This window comes from Chaetodon trifascialis, chromosome 14 (genome assembly GCF_039877785.1).
Source record: "Chaetodon trifascialis isolate fChaTrf1 chromosome 14, fChaTrf1.hap1, whole genome shotgun sequence".
Taxonomy (NCBI): Eukaryota; Metazoa; Chordata; class Actinopteri; order Chaetodontiformes; family Chaetodontidae; genus Chaetodon; species Chaetodon trifascialis.
In genome coordinates this window covers 610250-631198 of record NC_092069.1, presented here as the reverse complement: position 1 = coordinate 631198, position 20949 = coordinate 610250, and the positions used below count along the sequence as shown (strand labels likewise).

General features: G+C 41.5%; 1 protein-coding gene across 1 annotated transcript in view; it reads left to right on the top strand.

Annotated features, from left to right (window-relative positions):
- The window catches only part of crybg1a (crystallin beta-gamma domain containing 1a), a 56613-nt gene that overhangs the window by 5884 nt on the left and 29780 nt on the right, over positions 1–20949 (top strand). Inside the window, exons 2-3 of the mRNA XM_070979446.1 lie at positions 13075–13216; positions 19059–20470. Coding sequence (XP_070835547.1) covers positions 13075–13216; positions 19059–20470 — 1554 coding nt within the window. The remainder of the gene's footprint in view (positions 1–13074; positions 13217–19058; positions 20471–20949) is intronic.

Below are 20949 nucleotides of genomic sequence, written 5' to 3'. Positions count from 1 at the left end.
AGTCGGGGAGAGAAGGCTGGTGGATTTAAGCAAAGGTTGGAGGCGAGTTGGGTCAATACCAGGTAAGCAGTCTGGGAACAAGTGCTGGAGAGTCAGGCATGAGAGCGAAGACAATCTGGCAAAGAGTGAGTGGAGTGAAGCTGCATATAAACTGGCTTGATTGGAGATGGTGAACAGGTGACAGCAGCAGGTGAAAGCAGTAAAGCTGATGAGGGGTGTGGATGAGCAGGACAGGAGGAGAGCGATAGCTATAGTATTAGTACTGATACTGATCTTAGGTGGAATGGATATCGACCACGAAGTGACAGATCCACATGAAAAAATGTGTTTCCCACAGACTGACAGTGTAAACACACACCATCTTGTCCCACCCCACTTCTTTCTGTTTTTCTCTGCTGTGTGTGTCTGCTCTGTTGACTCGTCAGCAGTATGTGTTTTTATAAAGTCGTCCAAAAAATTGTCTAGCCCTCCACCTTCTTCAGACGCCACAGCTGCAGATGTTGTTGCATGTTGTTACACACTACTAATAGTTTCTCACACCTCTTGGCATCTCATACAAGCACAGAAAATACCCTTTAGCATCTGATGAGATGTACCACACTTTTAACTAACTGCATTGTAAATACATTCACAATACAATGTTAGACACTCAGAGCAAGGTGACATTATACAGGTGGTGGTCATAAAATTACAATATCATGGAAAAGTTGATTTTTTTCAGTAATTCCATTCAAAAAGTGAAACATTCATTTCACACAGACCGACATATTTCAAGTATTTACTTCTTTTAATATTGATGATTATACCTGACAACTAATGAAAACCCCCAATTGAGTATCCCAGAAAATTAGAATATTGTGGAAAAGGTCATTATTGAAGCTATCTGGTGCCACACTCTAATCAGCTAATTAACTCAAAACACCTGCAAAGGCCTTTAAATGGTCTCTCAGTCTAGTTCTGTAAGCTACACAATCATGGGGAAGACTGCTGACCTGACAGTTGTCCAAAAGATGATCATTGACACCTTGCACAAGGAGGGCAAGTCCCAAAAGGTCATTGCTAAAGAGGCTGGATGTTCACAGAGCTCTGTGTCCAAGCACATTAGTAGAAAGGCAAAGGGAAGGAAAAGATGTGGTAGAAAAAAGTGTACAAGCAATAGGGATAACCGCACCCTGGAGAGGATAGTGAGACAAAACCCATTCAAAACTGCGGGGGAGATTCACAAAGAGTGGACTGCAGCTGGAGTCAGTGCTTCAAGAACCACCACTCACAGACGTATGCAAGACATGGGTTTCAGCTGTCGCATTCCTTGTGTCAAGCCACTCTTGAACAAGAGACAGGGTCAGAAGCGTCTCACCTGGGCTAAAGACAAAAAGGACTGGACTGCCGCTGAGTGGTCCAAAGTCATGTTCTTGGATGAAAGTAAATTTTGCATGTCTTTTGGTAATCAAGGTCCCAGAGTCTGGAGGAAGAGAGGAGAGGCACAGAATCCACGTTGCCTGAGGTCGAGTGTCAAGTTTCCACAGTCAGTGATGGTTTGGGGTGCCATGTCAAAATTATCAAAATTAAAGAACTAAACATTTGAAATGTATCAGTCTGTGTGTAATGAATGAATATAATATTCAAGTTTCACTTTTTGAATGGAAGTACTGAAATAAATCAAGTTTTCCATGATATTCTAATTTTATGACCAGCACCTGTATTAATAGCAACAAAGTCTACAAATGGAGCTAGATGTGGTGGATTGATGGGTCAAACAAACACATGACTTTCATCAGGGTTGGAGACTAGGGTTGTATCCCATGAGAAAGGTGAAACTAAAAGTGAACCTTTATTCCTGTACCTGTCCAAGTAGTTTTGATGCCTACACCTAACCAAGTAGTTTTCGTGCCTAAAGCAAACCAAACTGTGACCATTTTGCAACATTAACCACTTGTTAGAAAGGCTTTTTGGCAGGAAGGCTTTGTGTGTTGCTCAGGGTACCTTATGTTGCATGTATTTTACAGATGTTGCCAAAGCTGAGTTCTACAAGCAACTGTATTCAAGCATAGATAGCTTGCTGAAAGAAGACGTTTCTTCTTTTAGCTTCACACGTGATATTTGGACAGCTCACTGGATTGATGCAGATTTCTCACCTTCATAAAGCAGTCCTGCCTTCCAGAGAGTTATCCAGCTCCCTGCAGCACTGGGAACTGCATTTGAGAATATGTTCAAGACGAGGCATGTTCTGACAGAAAATGCATACATTCATGCATGTCATACTCAGAGATAATGCCAAAAGTGATGCAAGATGGCCCACATACTTCAGCTGGCCGTCTATGATGCAGTGCTGCATCACAAGGATGTCAGTGTTCTCCCTAGCAGAAGGAAGGCTGGGCAATTCTGAGCAAATCTGCAAAAAAAGCAGAGCGCATCTGGTCTGTTGCTTAGCTGATTAGATGTAGGCAAGGTTCTTGGAGCAGCTGTGGCTCAGGAGGTGGAGCGGTCATCCACCAATCAGGAGGTTGGTGGTTCGATCCATGGCCTCGGCAGTCCACATGGTGAAGTATCCTGCCCCCATCAGTGTGTCAATTCTTATGTACATGGATTAAAGTGTCTGCCAAATGACTAGTTGTAATTGCAGTTTGTCCATGCTATGAAGAGCTGGTCTGCCCCGTCTAACCAGTGGTGCCACTCCTGCGGGGCCAGCTGAACAGGGACTTGTGTACATGTACATGAATTTTCCCTTTTTACTGGATAATCAGTAAAACTTTCAAACTAATGTATTTCATTTGTGTCTTTCGTGCGTGCACCACATCCACTGTTGTTCTCTTTCTGGGGTCAAGTTAGCAATAATAAATATGCAATAACCTGTTTGACTTTCAAAATCAAGTTTGCTGAGAAACATTCAGGTGACGGTTGGGCTAGGTTTATGGTCTAAAATTACTTGGTTGGGTTTCGGAAAAGATTATGATGTTTTTCACATCAACTATCTTCCATTGGTTTTCATTCAGTTCGTCCCTCTACCTGTTCTTTGCTCTTAATGTCAAAGGTTTCTCTCTGCAGGAGAGCACTTAGCTAGGAAAGGTTTTTAACTAGTAGCACAGAGTTACTCACTGCTACAGTTTATGACATCTATTTGACAACACTGCCAAAGCTATAGGGCTTTTAAACTGGTATGGCCTTGCTTAAGAGGGACGGTTTTTAAACTGGGGAATTTTGTCACATGGTCAACCAACCAACCAGTTACTGACATTTACATTTGTTACAGATCTAGAATTGAATATTGCCGTGTGATGTGCTGTCTAGAATAGTTCTGACCTAAATACATTTTGCAGAAGGACTGAGAGAAGGCCGTTGAGTAGAGGCAGAAGAAATGAAATCCCTCTTATGTGAAGGATGTCGCTCCAGGGAGCAGGTTGTGAAATGTAGTGTTCTATATTTAAACTGTGAGAGGGATTTTTTTTTTTCTGAAGTTTGGTTTGTAAGTTGAGAAGTAGTTGTTCTCTTAACAGAAACTGCGGGCAAAAATTAGTTTTGTTTTGTTTTGTTTTTTTCTTGTGCATTATTGCTGGTTCAATCCCCGGGTGGGGCCTTTCTGTGTGAAGTTTGCATGTTCTTCCCGTGCATGCGTGGGTACTCTCCGGGTACTCCGGCTTCCTCCCACAGACCAAGACATGCTCATTAGGTTGACTCGTGACTCTAAAATTGCCCCTAGGTGTGAGTGTGAGTGTGAATGGTTGTCTGTCTTTGCATGTTGCCCTGCAATCGGCTGGCGACCGGTTCAGGGTGTACCCTGCCTCTCGCCCATTGAAGCTTGGATAGCCTCCAGCCCCCCCGCAACCCCAAAAGGGATAGGCGGTATAGAAAATGGATGGATGGAAAAAGGAAAGAAGCACCATGCAAAAGTAGTGGCACCCGAAGAGATTTGAGGTATCAGATAATTTTTACAGAGGTCTCGTAATGCTATGGCTTGTTCACAGTCATTGTTAGGAAAGGCCAGGTGATATTTTCAAATTTAAGAGCTTTAGAAATACTTTGACTCTGAAACCTTGTCCAACAATCACCAACCATGGACTCCTAAGTGGCTCCCTAGCATTCTGAAAATTTGAGTAATTGATTCCCACGTAGCAATAGAAGGCTAAAAACAAAAAAAAAAGGGGAAAAAAATAGCAAAGCATTTACAGGAACTTGTTTCCTCAGTTTGTAATGTAATTAAGAAATGTCATTTAACAAGAATGGTGGGGGTCAAGCTGCCCCCCCAAAAAAATAGAGAACTGCACATAGGATTGCTAGAAAGGCAAGTATTTGGTGCACTCTTTTATTATGTAGCAGCCCCTGCTCAAATATGGGCTTCATGGAAGAGTCATCAGAGGTTGCTGCAGCTCAGGAGGTAGATCAGTCGTCTACTTATCAGAAGTTTGGAGGTTCAATCCCAATCCCAGTCTACGTGTTGAACTATCCTTGGGCAAGACTATGAGCAGGTAGCACCTAGCCACCAGTGCAAATGAGCATCTGAATGGGTTAATGCTGACTTGTGTTGTAAAAGCACTTTAAGTGGTCATTGAGATTGGGAAGGCATTAATAAGTACAGTCAGTTTTCTAAGTCCAGTCTATTCTATTATTTAAAGTATTGTGTTTCTGGAGCCATCCATCCATCCATCCATCCATCTTCTCCCGCTTCATCTGGGGCCGGGTCGCAGGGGCAGCAGTCTGAGCAGGGACGCCCATACTTCCCTCTCCCCGGACACTTCTTCTAGCTCTTCCGGGGGGATCATGAGGCGTTCTCTGGCCAGCCGAGTGACATAGTCACTGCAGCGTGTCCTGGGTCTTCCTCGGGGCCTCCTCCCGGTGGGGCATGCCTGGAACACTTCCAGGGAGGCGTCCAGGGGGCATCCGATAGAGATGCCTGAGCCACCTCAGCTGACTCCTCTCGATGTGGAGGAGCAGCTCCTCCCAGGTGACCTCACCCTCCCGAGCTCCTCACCCTATCTCTAAGGGAGCGCCCTGCCACCCTGCGGAGAAAACTCATTTCAGCTACTTGTATCCAGGACCTCATTCTTTCGGTCATGACTCAAAGTTCATGACCATAGGTGAGGGTAGGAACGTAGACTGACCGGTAAATCGAGAGCTTCGCCTTTCGGCTCAGCTCCCTCTTCACCACGACAGACCGATACAGCAACTGCGTTACTGTTGCTGCTGCACTAATCCGGGTGTCAATCTCATGCTCCATCCTTCCCTCACTCGTGAACAGGATCCCAAGATACTTAAACTCCTCAACTTGAGGCAGGAACTCTCCCCTGACCTGGAGGGAGCAAGCTACCTTTTTCTGGTCGAGAACCATGGCCTCAGACTCGGAGGTGCTGAATCTCATCCCAGCTGCTTCACATTCAGCTGCAAACTGCCCCAGTGCATGCTGAGTTCCTGGCTCGAGGGAGCCAACAAGACAACATCATCCGCAAAAAGCAGAGACGAAATCTGCCGGCTCCCGAACCGAACCCCCTATGGCCCCTGGCTGCATCTAGAAATTCTGTCCATAAAAATAATGAACAGAACCGGTGACACAAGGGCAGCCCTGCCGGAGTCCAACATGCACCGGGAGCAGGTCCGACTTACTGTCGGCAATGTGGACCAAGCTCCTGCTCCGGTTGTACAGGGACTGCACAGAGGGCCTCCAATCCCATACTCCCATGAACCCTCAAGCACCCTGTGGAGGGTATAGAGCTGGTCCAGTGTTCCCTGCCCAGGACGGAAAGCGCATTGTTCCTCCTGAATCCGAGGTTCGACTATTTGTTTCTGGAGCCATTGTTGTTTAAACACCTGACCTCTGTTTGCTTTGTACGATGCTGATTTTGTTTAATTCATTTGACTAAGTCATTCCTGTCATGCACAAGATCAATAGCTGCTTACCATTGTTCTGTAGAATCGATTAATTCCATCAGAACTTTTTATTATAACTTCAGTTTTAAGGGAAGTTTAATCCAGAAGTTAAATAGTGCTATCTGCTATGTGCTATGTGCACATGTGTGAATTGCATAGATGTCAATTTCTCTTTGAATAGCTTGCTATTAACAAACACCTAACCCTAACCCATTGTTGTTATTTGTACTGCAATAGAATCTCAAACACATTGAAATCAAGGTCAGGAAGCAAACTGGCAAGCATTTCCGTTGAGTAGTGTGAAGGCAAACAACAAATACTCATGATAAGTCAGCTGTTTAGGGTAAGATATATAAAATACAAAATACAAATAGTTAAAATTGTGAGATATTGTCTGTAAATGAGACACTGCAGGGCTGTTTTGAGGTGACAGACTGGCAGGCACTCTGTGAGCCGCATGGGGAGAACATTGATGGGCTCACTGAGTGCATCACGGACTGAAAATTTCAGTGTCCCATTTCAGTGACATTCTCAAAATCCTCCACACTGAAGAGGAAGCCGGGATCAGATCAGCTGCCTCAGCTGGTGCAGAAGTAAACGTTCATCAATGCAGCTCATTCCTGTCATTTTTTCACCTACATTACTTTGTACTCAAACTACTTTACCTTGGCTGATTTTTTTGCACACGAAAGAAAAAGATAAAAAATCAACCCCGAGACCACCATGAAGACCAACATCACGTCAGCCATCTGCTTGGTCGAGTGCAGCGTGTTGGCAATTTTTGCACGTGCGTAAGTCATGGTTGGCTACTTTTATTTTGGGAAAGAAGGAAAGCAGAAACACTTTAAGTTAAAATTTAAAGTTTAAGTTAAAAGTTTTGTTGTTGTTTTCAAGTATTTTCTATCCATTTTCTATATACCGCGTATCCCTTTCGGGGTTGCGGGGGGTGCTGGAGCCTATCCCAGCCGTCAACGGGCAAGAGGCAGGGTACACCCTGGCACAAACACACAACCATTCACACTCACACTCACACCTAGGGGCAATTTTACAGTCACCAATTAACCTAATGAGCATGTTTTTGGTCTGTGGGAGGAAGCCGGAGTACCCAGAGAAAACCCACGCATGCACGGGAAGAACATGCAAACTTCACACAGAAAGGCCCGACCCGGGAATCGAACCGGCAACCTTGTTGCTGTGAGGCATGCGCACTACCTGCTGCTGTATTTTTTTAAATTTATTTGTTTCTGACTGTCTGTCTGTCTATCTTGATTACCAGATACCAAAAACCCTGCTTCCAGTCAGCATTGATGCAGTGTCATATGGTTATGATGAAGCTTTATTTTTGTGAGAGCTTTCCTGCAGTTGGTTATCAGATGTAGCTTGGCTGCCCTGGTTATCTCGACTTTTAGCTCACCCTTCTTCTTCTCAAAGTGTTTTTCAATGTGTTTAGTTTCACAGGTACTCTTGATGTTCCAAGTAACATATAGGTTCAAAGTAGTGACCTAGCTCTTTGAATCCCTCACTCTCTACCACACTGATCGGCAGCATATGGGTCTCAATCATATGGCATACCAACTGGGTGATGGCCTCGGGCCGGTGCACTGTGCACTGTCTGTGTGTATGCAAATTAACTCTCAACTGACGTGTAACTGGTCAAAAATATTCTTGGTCCATTGACATCCCTAATTGTAACCTTATTATTCATGTATGGTTGTGGTAACATCACAATGGTCTGTTTACGTGACTGTAACAGTAATCTCATGTATATATTTTATTACTTCCACTGCATTTTGCTTCCAGCAGAGTGGAGGGCGCATGCAGCTGGCTTTAGTTTTTCACTAGAAGCATCATATCTGCTAGCTGCACTCTTAAGTTGAGGAAAACACTTGAAAGTATTCACAAACATGCTGGCTTCATCCCCATTGCATGCCACCATACCAGTTATTGGTCCAAGAGGAAGTGTAGTGGTTGCAGCATACTGGTTTTTGCAGACCCACCCAGCATCTGGCAAACACTTGGCCTACACCAGCTGTTCCAGGCACTCCCTATTGCACAGTCACTCTAACAAACAGCTGTTTTCAATTCATTGTTATGAAGCAACATTACAGTCTATTTATGTCTTGTCATTAGCACTTTAGGTTGTTGTATCGATTTGTTTTATACATATATCACTCACTAACTGGCAAAATATCGTGCTTTTACAGCCCTAAAGGAAACTGCGGTGTTGTTTTAGCATGTTTCAGCCTCTGCTTTTTGCTGCATTGTACTTCAGCTTAGCAGGCACCCTCAAGTTTCCCGTTGGGCAACTTGACCCAGAAACAAGCCCTTACAACAGGCAGTAGTCCAGCCATCCATGTCCAGGCTGTGTATCAAAGTTTGTTCATATGGTGTATGAGTTAGCAGTAAATCCGTGCCCTTTTGGGTCTGAAAATCAGTTCTGCTGTACTAAAAAGCCTCTCGCAGGCAGTTGAGGCAGGCAGGGGTGTGTTGAGCTTCAGTCACAAATTGCACACTGCTGGGAAAGATTTCAGGACATCCATGGTATCAGCTGGGCAGGTCGGGTAGGACTGTAGCTGCTTGGAGTTTTCTTGAGCATTGCCTTGCTTGATGGGAGAAAAGAAGTCTTCCTCCTCTGAAGAATGAGACATGTCACTTGGATGCACCATGGGTTGCTCCTTCAGAAGGCTTTTAGGTGATGATGCTTCGGCAGTTGGTATTCCAGGGCATCATCCTCATCCAACATGGTTCCAGCTTCAACAAACTCAAGATCCACATTTTCCCCCTCTTCCTCGGCTTCGCGGTTCTCTCCTTCTGCTGTTTCACTCAGCCTTGCCCCCTCAAGTGGTTCTTCATTAGTGTTTTCATCCAGCTGTCTGTATACTTGAAAAGCCTTAATAAAATTAGAGCCATTATCAGTAGTTGTACCCACAATCTTATCACTGATGTTGTACTCTGTGTGTATGTCATTCAGGGTGCCAGCAATTGCAGAAAAGGTGTGTGATTCTTTGAGCAGTTTACATGCTAGGGCAGAAGAGCATCTCTCCATTGTGCATCCATCTACTGTAGCACTGATGCCATGATAGTCAATGCATGAAATTCTATATTAATCCCAGACTATCCCAGATTATAAATCAGTTTACATATTGAAGGCATGCATATTCCTTGGAGAATGTTGAGAGGCATTTCATGAAAAATAGTAAATCTAGATAGGCATGAGTAAAAAAAAAAAAAAAAAAGTAAATTACGTTTCTTTTATAATTTCAGCCAACAGACAGCCTGGATATTGGGTGTTGTGGCTGGTGGGTCGGTGTCAGTCTTTTGGTGGTGATCGGGGTTTTAATTGGCCACTCTGGTCAGTAGAGGTTGGCCCTATTATGTGCTATTCTCTTTTTTATATGATGCTTGGCTCACTGACTGTACGTTAGGTCAATTTGTGTTAAATCACCAATTGCTTTTCCTTGCTTCACCAACAATTAAAAAAAATGTAACTTATAACAACATACTGTATAACAAAACAAAGAAAAAAATAATGTAAATATGGTTGATTATGCACAAGCCCTCTGGATCTACTGCTTTAACTCTATCCTTTCAGAGTTTGAAAGTACAGAATAAACCAATGTCATACATACTTCACACAGTAAATTACTATATTGATTTTTTTTTTTTTGGACTATTTTATTTTCATTTTTGCAATATTTACAAACATATCAATATACCAACAAAACATACATAACATAAGGTAAGGTATAAAGGGTGAACTTCCTTACCTTAACAATGAGCCCCCCCCCCCCCAAAAAAAAAAAAATGAAATAAAATGAAATAAATTAATTACAGTCAGTGCGCAAGGTCAATACAAACAACTATATTAAGTACTTGGAGTAAGAGATGTACCGATATGGTCTAAATATGGCTGCCAATTTTTCAAAAACGTGTTGTATTGTTTCCTGAGACAATATGTGATTTTTTCCAGGGGGATGCAACTATTCATCTCAGAAGACCACCTGTCAATAAAAAGAGGGGAATCAGATTTCCATGACACTGCAATGCACTTCTTGGCCACACACAGAGCAATCTCCATAAATTTGAGTTGTGCGTTGTTTAGAGAACCGCGAGTACATGTAAAGTTCCCCAATAAACACAGTTCTGGGTCCAGTGGGATACTAATTCTGTGATCCTGGTTAAAGTGGAACAGATATCATATATCATACTGTACCAGAAAGGCCTTTGGGACAGTGCCAGGTACAATGTAGAAAGGAACCAACTTCAGTGTCACATCTGAAGCACATCTCTGACAGGTCAGATTTGAATGAATGTAATTTTTCTGGGGTAAGGTATAATTGATGTAGAATATTATAGTTAATCAGTCTATACCGGGCATTGATAGTAGTTGACAAGCTTTTCTGACATAAATCTGCCCAAAACTGTTCATCAATTGTGACATTAAGATCTGACTCCCATTTCATTCTAGACTTATGCAAACTTGGTTTTGGGCATTCATTCATCAACAGGCAATACATTTTAGAAATGAATTTATATGTGCCCTCATAAAGAAATCTCTCAATATCATTCATGACAGGCAAAGTCATTTCGGGACCGAGATTAGTTCTCAGAAAGGATCTTATCTGGAGATAACAGAAAAAAGTCTGATTGGACAAGTTATATTTCCTCTTCAAGTGTTCAAATGACATGAAAAGTCCTTTGTCGAAGCAGTCCTCCAAGTGTTGGATTCCTTTGTGATGCCATATATACAGAATCTTATTGTCAAGAGTCATGGTTATAAGTTCATTTTGTTTTAAAGGTGTTTTAGGTGACAATCCCACCTTCAATCCAAGACTTTTGTGAACCTCATACCAAATTTTAATCAGATGCCTCAGTATAGGGTTATCTGTCCTCTTGTTTATAGTTCCAGAATTATGTTTAGAAATGAAGTCACTGTGGACCTTTTCTTTCGGGGGATGCAGCCCGATGTCTGTCCAAGAAGGGGCGTCACTGCCCTCAAAAAAGGATGAAATGAACCTCATTTGAGCTGCCAAGTAGTAGTTTTTGAAACTGGGCAGTCGAAGTCCCCCTGAACCATAGTCCCACGTTAACTTTGCCATGGATATCCGGGGTACTTTACAGTTCCATATGAATTGTCTAACATATCTATTGAGAGTTTTAAAAAATGATTGTGGTAATGGAATGGGCAGGGATTGGAACAAATATTGCAATCTTGGTTGTACATTCATTTTAATACAATAAACTCTGCCAAACAAGGTGAGAGGCAAACCCATCCACCTACGTAAATCATCTTCAATCTTACTAAGCAGTGGGAGGTAATTCAATTTATACAGGTTGTTGAGGTTGTTGTCTACAATTATCCCAAGGTATTTTATACCATCCATAGGCCATCTAAATGGACTTGTGCGCTGGAGGTTGGAGTGGTCGAAATTTGTCAATGGAATAATTTCACTTTTTTCCAAATTCACCTTATAACCTGAAATACTACCATAGGTATTTAATATAGTTTGTAATTTGGAAAGGGAGTTACCAGGGTCTTTTAAGTATAAAATAATGTCATCTGCCAGGAGATTAATTTTATGAACTGTCTGACCCACCTGAAAGCCCTTTACATGAGGATCTTGTCTAATTGCCTCGGCTAAGGGCTCAATCGCCAAGACAAAAAGTGCTGGAGACAAGGGCATCCCTTTGCTGGGTTCTGTTTCAGATTTTGTTAAGTGAATAATATTAAAGAGTCTACATAGGTTATTAGTTGAGGAGCGCTTTACTATATTGATTTTTCACCCCCCAAAAAATGTTGTTCATGTTCATGTACTTGTGGGGAAATGCCACACATTGCCTAATGTCCAGGGGCCTTGTGTACAAAGACTTGCGTGGATTTCCTACTGAGACATGGTGTACGCTCAAATCCAGAAAACTTTGTACGCACAAAAATATCCAGATGTATGAATCTGTGCGCACACACGAATCCAAGCACATTTCCTTTGTAACATCCCAATCAATGTGGAATTGAGTGCACATGTTGGAGTACCCGACCCCTCCCTGTCCACGCCCCTATATAAATACGCAAATCATATTTAAATGAGCCCTCATTTCACTCTTGATACATCTGAACTTTACGGGGAGAAAGAGCATACGCCACGTTTTTGTGCGCATGCACCCTTTGTACATGATGCCCCTGGTGATTGTGCAAGGGCCATGGTGCTGAGAAAAGGAACTACTGCAAAATTACTGCCACAGGTGCTAACAATATGCCATATGTCAATGTCATATTGTTGTTATGTCTTGAACAAACAAACAAACAAACAAACAATATCTTGGAGTCGATTGATTTCATTTCTTAAGAAGTGAAAGTGACGTGGATGTGTTGCAGAATTAGGCTTATCAGATCTGGAGGCTGCAAGTTTTAGGTGCTTTGTGCAGATGATACCATGATTATGTCATATGATAGTATTATTTTGTAGACACAGTATGGCATTGCTGAAAGTGCAAATTTAGCACATGTAATGTTGGAAGGTGGAATGCTGTCTGTCATCCCGTCAATCACTCCAGGTTGTAGAACTTAGGCTGTAGAAAAGCCACTCCTCCTGAAATAGATGCACCTCCTCATGCCTCACATGTGTCCTACAATCCTTGAGGGTGTTCTAATTGTTCAGTGTGTGTGCTTTGCCAGTGGGGAATGAATGTTGTCGGTCAAGTGCCATATCGTCTGTGTCCTCTGAGTGTTTTTCCAACTCACTGCAAAGGTAGAATGGAAAATATCACTGCACTTAAGAACAATAACATATGCAAAACTGGATGGAAGCAGGTTTGGGTTTGAGGTTTTTTATTTGTATATTATTATTAATGAGGAACATTATGTGTACACAAACAGAGGATAAGTTCATGATCCTATAGGTAACATTTTGAACGAGACCAACACGGCACCTTATATTCAAAATTGTGCACTCATGCACTATTTTGCACTAATGAAAATATAAATAAAAAAATAAGACATTCTTCTCTTATCATTGTACTCTTAAATTTGTCATTGAGAAACAGTACACATTCAAAATGACACCTATCAAAACTGTCATACATTGTAGCAAAGCTTCATGACGGGGTTTTTATGAATACATAATACTGTAAAAACATGAGCATTCTATATTGTGAGGGGAAGCAAAAGGGCCAATAACATAACATCTTCTCTCTCTGCATTTCCTTCCTTTCGACCAGGAGCTATGACCAGATGAGTGTTTCCACAGAGTGCAGTTTCCAGACTGAATCGGACTGGGACCCTCATTCTGAGTCCACCTCCATGGTTAGCTTTGACATGACACAGCCATATAGCCCTACTTCGCCCTCCGAATTCTTCAAGGTTAGTTTTATTAACTAATTGTAACATTTTCAGTGTTAGACTAAAAACATTGTAGAAGAAGAAAAATGTGAAAGATTAGTGTGTGTGTGTGTGTGTGTGTGTGTGTGTGTGTGTGTGTGTGTGTGTGTGTGTGTGTGTATGTCTGCATGTGTTTACATGCATGTGCACAAAAATACAGTATCTACAGTATAATAATAGTTTTTAATAAATTTCGCAAAACAAATAAATAGGTATTGTTGCTGGTACATAGTGAGTTTATTTGACATACTACGTTTTCCTACTTTCGTGTACTTTTTTCTTCATACCTTGTTCTTGTTCTTAGCTGTATGTAATGTATGTATATTGCTAGCAACAAAAAAAAGGGTTTGATGCAGTACTAATACATTTACTAAGTAAAGAATCTGAATACTTCCTGCACTGCATTTTTGGGGCTGTTGCAATAACAACAGTGAAATACGAGTTATTGAGAAGCAAACTGCAGGTGATGGCAAGCAACCGCCACAACTGCATGTGATATCACGCATTGCTTTAAAGTGCATGCACGCAAATAAAAGAAAAAGCAGTCCACAGCAGACGTGCTGTTTTAAACGTAGGAGTATTCTCTCTAAATTTAGTCCTTATTCCAAAACCGTGTAGATGAAACTACAGGTTCGAGGTAGAGTTGCACGTCTTTCACGCAGGAGAGCAGGGTTTGATTCCTGTGTGAAACCATGAGTTAATCTTGATTGTTTTAAGGAAGTAGTTATTTCAACTGAGACAAACCATGATTTCAATAAGTTTTATTTTGAAAGTCTAGCAGGACATTGCATATGTATTATTGCTAATGGCATAAGTACGTGTTCTCATACCTGCAAGAAAACCTGACACTGAGGTGTTTGACCAGCGTGTGAGTTAGCTTGATACTGGGGTGCAGAATCACAAGCATGACAGTGTCTGACGTTTGGCCCAGTATTACAATAGTACACAGGAGAAAGTTGTGTAGTCCGCCTCAGTGGCTGTGGAACTTCCGACTGGGAACACGGATGTTTTCGTAGGAAACTGGCCCGCTAGTTATCATAGTTCAGCAAAGCTGGAGCGTTGCAGCATGTACTCTTGGCAGACTAAGGAGGCAGAAGAAGAAAGAGTGCAAGTGATAAATTCAAGCGGATACTAAGATGAAACATTATCCTGCTGTTCCCCTTACAAAGTAATTTGCAGGGAAAAAAAAACAAAAAACACGCTTATACCGCATCCCACGCTGTTGATCCAACCTAAATCGCATTTAAGGTAAATTCTTAACTGCAACAGCCATACAGTATACATATACAGTTCGTATTTCCATAGGAGTAATTGGATCAAAAGAGGAAGAGGGTCGGGCAACATACACTATAGAAGTATGTTTTGTGTTCATGTTTACTCAGCACTGAACAGAAGACACAGCTAAAGTACGAACAGTATGTGAAAATTTTGAAAAACCTTTCTGCAGCTGTAGCAATCAGTATATTGGCCAGGTTCCATATGTATCATAAAGCTAGCTCAAGGATATGGCCATGCTTAGCATTCCTTTCAAGCTTATTCTTTGACCAGCTGCACAACTCCATGACATCATCAAATTCAGACTTTAATTTGTGACTGTAAGGGACAGTAAATGCTCCCTGAAAGACAGTGGCGTTGCTAGGGTCTCTTGGGGCTCCAAGCAAGAAATCTCTGGGGCCCCCACCCCAGTGGCGGATGCAGAACGTGACAGATGGGCGGGCGTGGATTAAGTCTGGGCGGGCCTGATCACCACTTTGCCAAAATTGCGTGCGCACACATACACCTTATCAATTTTATCACACACACTGAAGCCACCACACATCAAGTATTTGACCAATTACGTGCAGCTTGAATGGAAAAAAAGTCAAGAAAAAAACAACAACAAAACCATTATCAATGAAGGACTGGGCTAAGACTGAGAGGTGGATATGAGGGATATTTCAATGGTCCTCTGCCATAGTGACAAAACATCTAAACATTTTGACTTGCAGTGCTTACACAATGCCAAAGGGACGATGCATTCTGGGGGCACTGACTGAGAAAGGAATTTAGTTTTGACACATGAGTGAACTGTTTTTGGAGAGATATGAGCTTTTGCAGGTGAACCATGGTGTTGTGCTGAACCATCCAGGTTATTTTGGCAGAAGCACCAAGAGTGTTGAGAACGTCTGGTCTGTTTCAAGAAATGGGCCAAAGCAATTGAGAAGGATCTTTGCATTTTGGGGGCACTGACTATTTATATGGGAAAGGAATTTAGTTTTGAAGCATGAGTGAACAGTTTTGGGAGAGATATGAGCTTTTGCAAGTGAGCTATGGTGTTGTGCTGAACTGTAAGACTTTTTTGCCAAATGATCTTAGAGTTTTAAGAATGTAATTTCTGTTTCAAGAAATGAGCCAAACCAATGGAGAAAAACTGTAAATAAGTGGCTGGGGCCCCCCTAGTGGCTGGGGGCTCCTCCTCCAAACAACTGCCTGGCTTGCCTGTCCGCAAGCCCCACCCCTGCTGAAGGCTAGCCTTTCAGAGGTGATTGAAATAACGTTTTTAGAGGCTGTAAATGTGTGCTTACCCATAAAGATAAGATGGGCATAATCCTATGGAATCTCATTGTCCTTGGGCTATTTTCTATAGACTGAAACCTGTTAAACCCACGCTCAATGATATTTGTGTCAGTTGGAGTCTTTAAGAAGTGATGCGCCGGTATGTTCCCATGTTTATTAAATGTTTTAAGGAATTTCAGTGCGTCATATTTATAGTGTATAACAGAGAGATGTAAATTTCTTTGGGTTTATAGTGAGAAAAAAAATTAGCCTGCTGTGTTTTACACTCTTGCAGTCTGAAAGATCCAGTGCTGGCAGTATTTAACTGATCAGGTGCGTGCCTTTATTATTATCTGCTGCTGACATGAGATAATGAAACAGAGCTTTGGCTGACAGATAAGGAAGTGCTCCGTCATGCATATTATCTCCACCTACTTGACTTTTGTCATTGCTTTGAGTAAATAGCAATGACTAAATACAAGGGCAATGCTCAGTGGAGTGCTAATACTACAAGAAGAAGACAGCTGGCCATTCAAGACTTAAAAATATGGTGGGCAAAACATACTCAATTTATGCTCTTTTTAAATTCACTTTGCTTCAACATGGTGGATTTGTGAGTCTGTTCTGTGTTTCATTCTATTTAGACATGAACTGGAAAACCCAGCCACAGACTGTCTGTACCTGCTGTTTGCTCAGTTAAATTATGTTAATGTTTTAATGCACTGAAGAGTGTGTTGAAACAGGTTTTTACCTTTGGAAAAAGTGTTACAGTGCAGAAAGTATTCAGATTTAGCTCTCTGTGCAGTTAAGATAATGCAACCTGCCATGCATATGTATTTACACTCATACAGTACTGGATCATTGCACCTTTGACCCATTTCACTGTGTAGTTCCTATCTAAATGATAAGTTCAAGTCTGGACTGATACAAACTGAATTTTTCATAAATAAAGCCACAGTAGCTGATGGATGTCCTATTGATTTGCCCAGATTTAGAATGAGGAAGGGTGGGATTTTTTCCAGCAGGTCTGTCCACACCCTTTCAATTTCACTGGATTATGATTTATTTATTTTTTTTTTTTTTCCCATGTGACCCATCTTCCACAATCATGCAATGCAAATGGCTTTGCCCTGAAGTCAGACACTGGGGCACTTAACTGAAGACACACACACGTCATTGCAGCAAGTACTGCTTTTCTAGTTACAAGAGATGACTGACTATTTTATTTTCTATGCAGTCTGTTAAAGAAGTAGGATACTGGCTTACATATTTAACTTTCTAAGTACCTTATGTCTTCTAACAGACATACATTTTAACTTCTTTCATCTTATCATTTAACGATCTAAGCATCAATCAGGCACAGAACTCCAAAGGAATTGAATAGTTTAGACTCCAGGAAATCAAAATGGTATGTAACTGTTGTTTTTACTTTATTGTTCCTACTTCTTATCTTAACATGTGCACTTTATAATGTAGCTACAGTAAGTCAGGGTTTGCAAAATATGTTGGCATGGACTTTTCCTTTGTGTCAGGTCTTCTTGACTGTGATGTAAATCCTTATAATAAGTCCATGTCAACACTGAAATGTGGCTCAGAACTAAATAAACAAACATGTGGAAGTTAGTACTGTATGCTATGTTAATTCCTAACATAGTTCTCATTAATTATTAGGCTTTTGGACCTAAACCTGTGTAGTTTGACTTCAATATTGTACTGTTTATGTACAGTTAGTAGCTATGATATCTTAGATGACCTTTGAACTGAGTATCAGAGAAGTTATGTGTCTTTCTAGTTAGTCATTAGTCATTCCACTCCAGCATAATGTTTTATCATTGTGTTGTTACTTTCACCAGGATATCTGCATTTAACCTGTTCAGCTTGGTTTAGTTTTGAGCTGTTTTACAGATTTGAATCGACTCTGTAACTTCTAACTCTTGTAATAGGCATCCGAAAATCATTAGATAAATGACTAAAGTAATTAATGGCTAAGTTTTTTAGGGCTGACCTTTTTATTCTCATCTTTCATCTTCATCTTCCACCACTTATCCCGGGTCGGGTCGCAGGGACAACAGGTTACCTTTTTATCATCTTAAAAAAATAAACAATAGCCTGAAAGGCTATGTATTTGAAAATGTAAGCAAATTCAAAGATGACAAATACTAATAAAAGAAAAAGACATTGTGTGTGTGTGTGTGTGTGTGTGTGTGTGTGTGTGTGTGTGTGTGTGTGTGTGTGTGTGTACTGAAAAACAATATATTAAAAAACAAAACATTTAGTTAAAAAGGGTGCAAGGTAGATGCTGTTCATAATGAAATAATTTCTTTCATCTTCTTCCATGTAAATTCCCTTTTAAATGAAATGACTCAGTGATTTGAATTTTGCCTATTATTGTTGAAACATGTACATGATTTCTGTAATCATATTTAAGTTCTTAGTTTCAAAGCAGAAATACTTAAAAACTTAGTATAAGATATATCATATATGATATGTTGGTATTCTAAACTAATATAAGAAATACAAGTTCTAGTTCCAAAATCTTTTTTTTTTCAACTCTGCAATTAATTTTTTCTGTCAAACATTTTTTAATGTTCCTGCTGACTAATAGATTATATTTAGCATGTCAATATATGTGTATATATATAGTTTTTAGTTATATACTGTAGTTTATATTTTACGTTGCTGATAACTTAAGAATGTTCTTTCATGTTCTCCAACTATTTTTTGATCTTGTACATCTAAATCTTGTCCCATATTTAAAATGTTATTTTTTACTGCACTATAGCCTTAGTCCTAGTTTACAATGATGTCCACTCTGTAACTTTATTTTGGATCACCCTGTTTTGATCCCTTAGAAAGGGATGTTGAAGGGGCTTTTTTGTAACCAAGTATGTATTTTTTTGTCATCTGTTTATTGACAGTGTTAAATTGTGTGAGATTTGATTCATTCAAATGTGAATGACTGCTCAAAGTGAGAATGTTAGTGTGAAATATAACACTACACATTGTTGTTTTCAATAAAAAACATTTGTACAAAGCAAGCCTATCCACATTTCCATGTTGATAACAGTATTAAAATGATAATTCAAGCGACATTTAGAATAGATGAAAATGTGCAATTAATCATGAGTTAACTATGATATTCATGCGATTAATCGCGATTAATTATATGTGTGTGTGTGTGTGTGTGTGTGTGTGTGTGTGTGTGTGTGTTAGCAAAGCCAGAGACAATGAGCTCTCTCCACCTCTGTATTTTTACATTTCTGCCTGCTTCCTGTCTGTCCTCTTTCAGAATTCGGAGGAAAAGAGGGGAGTGCTGCATCGCCTCAGCAATTTCTTCAACTCCAGGAGAAAGAAGAGCAGTAGAAGGCAGCATTCAGATGCCCCCGCCAGTGCAAGTACCCCAGCATCCCCCTTATCTTCATGTTCACTTCAGCCGCAAGGGGAGGATGAGCCAAAGACTCCAACTCCTACTCGAAAAGAAGAGGAACTGGCAGTGCCTCATTATGCAGAGACCAGAGCTGGAACAGAGTGTGGTGAGACCCTCAGCCAAAGCTCCAATCGCAGTGGCTCAAGCATGGCTTCTATGCTGACATCTGAAGCAGAGCTCCCATTTGCAGATAGTAATAGCAGTGGCCATAGCAGTGTGAGGCAGGTGCATGTGTGCAGGGTCAGCACAGCCAGCAATGAAAGGAATTCTGGGAATTTGACACCCACCACTCCAGACCTTGCAACCACCACTCATCCAAGTGCTGATTGTAGTTCAGAACCAGGCTTTGCAGAGTCAGTGGTGGAGGAAGTAAACAAGAGGCTGCAGGTGAGCTTGGAAGAAAGTACCCTGAAGAATACAGAGGATTCCAGTGAGGATAATGCAGTTAACCAGACCACCCTTTCAGCATTTAAACTCCTGCTTTCCAAGACAGCTGAGGCCCCAGAGTTACCTAACCTAACCTCCATAAGTTTAGCATCAAAGACAACATCAGTAAAAGTTGAAGAGAAGGGACACAGCACTGTCCTCAGAAGAATAACTTCACACCTCATCAAGACTCAACAGGAAGATGAAGATTCATGGGAACACTCAGGAGCCAAGAAGAGGGCTCAGGTATTCTCTTGGGAAACTGCAGCTGCGGCATGGAGCCCTTCATTTGAGAAAGAGCAAGTATCCAGAGGTGATTCTCCTGTCCAACTCCATAAAGCCATATGGGTGGAAACAACCCTGGGACAGGAGGAAGAAGGGGAGAGGGAGGGGCAGAAAGAGAACTGTGTAATGAAAGAATGGGAGGAGGGCTTCAGAGCAGACTCACCTCCTGTGCTGGCTATACCTGTCACAGTAGTTCCTGAGGATGACTCAGTCACTCAGAGCACTGCCAACAACCCTTCTACTTGCTCAGAGACTTTACTGTCCAGCTCACCAAAATCAGCCATTGCCTTTGTACCGACTACAGGGGAGATCCACACAACCTCACTACAACCAGATGGGCCTGACACTGGCAGGCGCACAAAGCAAAGTTCACTTCAGGAGAAATGCAAATCTAGAGAAATCCGTGTTACACGCAAGACTGTGAATCTGCCTTCAAAACACAAGGTTTTCATCCAGAAGGTGCACGATAGCCTGGAACAAAGTTTGGATGGGAACGAATCAGATGGAGAAGAATACAGCAGAGATTCAGCTTCAGAGACTTCAGACACGACACAAACAAAAGCGTGAGTATCTGTCTATTTTGATTTTCTGTGGTTAGTCCCTTCCCTTTGATCCTGGCAGAAAGAGACACCAGAGGAGCTAAAGAGAACTAAGCCTGCATGCAACCTGAGCTTTGAGTTCCCATGCTCCATTGTGCCAGAGGAGAACAATTCAGGCTAAACCTGCACTGAGGCCCTGACATATAAGTATACAGTATATCTAATCATACAAAAACAGTGACATATTTTCTATAACATACTAATAAAAGGATAAAAGGTGGCGCAGCAGGTAGTGCGCATGCCTCACAGCAAGAAGGTTGCTGGTTCAATTCCCGGGTCGGGCCTTTCTGTGTGAAGTTTGCATGTTCCTCCCGTGCATGGGTGGGTTCTCTCAGGGCACTCTGGCTTCCTCCCACAGACCAAAAACATGCTCATTAGGTTAATTTGTGTCTGTAAAATTGCCCCTAGGTGTGAGTGTGTGTGTGTGTGAATGGTTGTTTGTT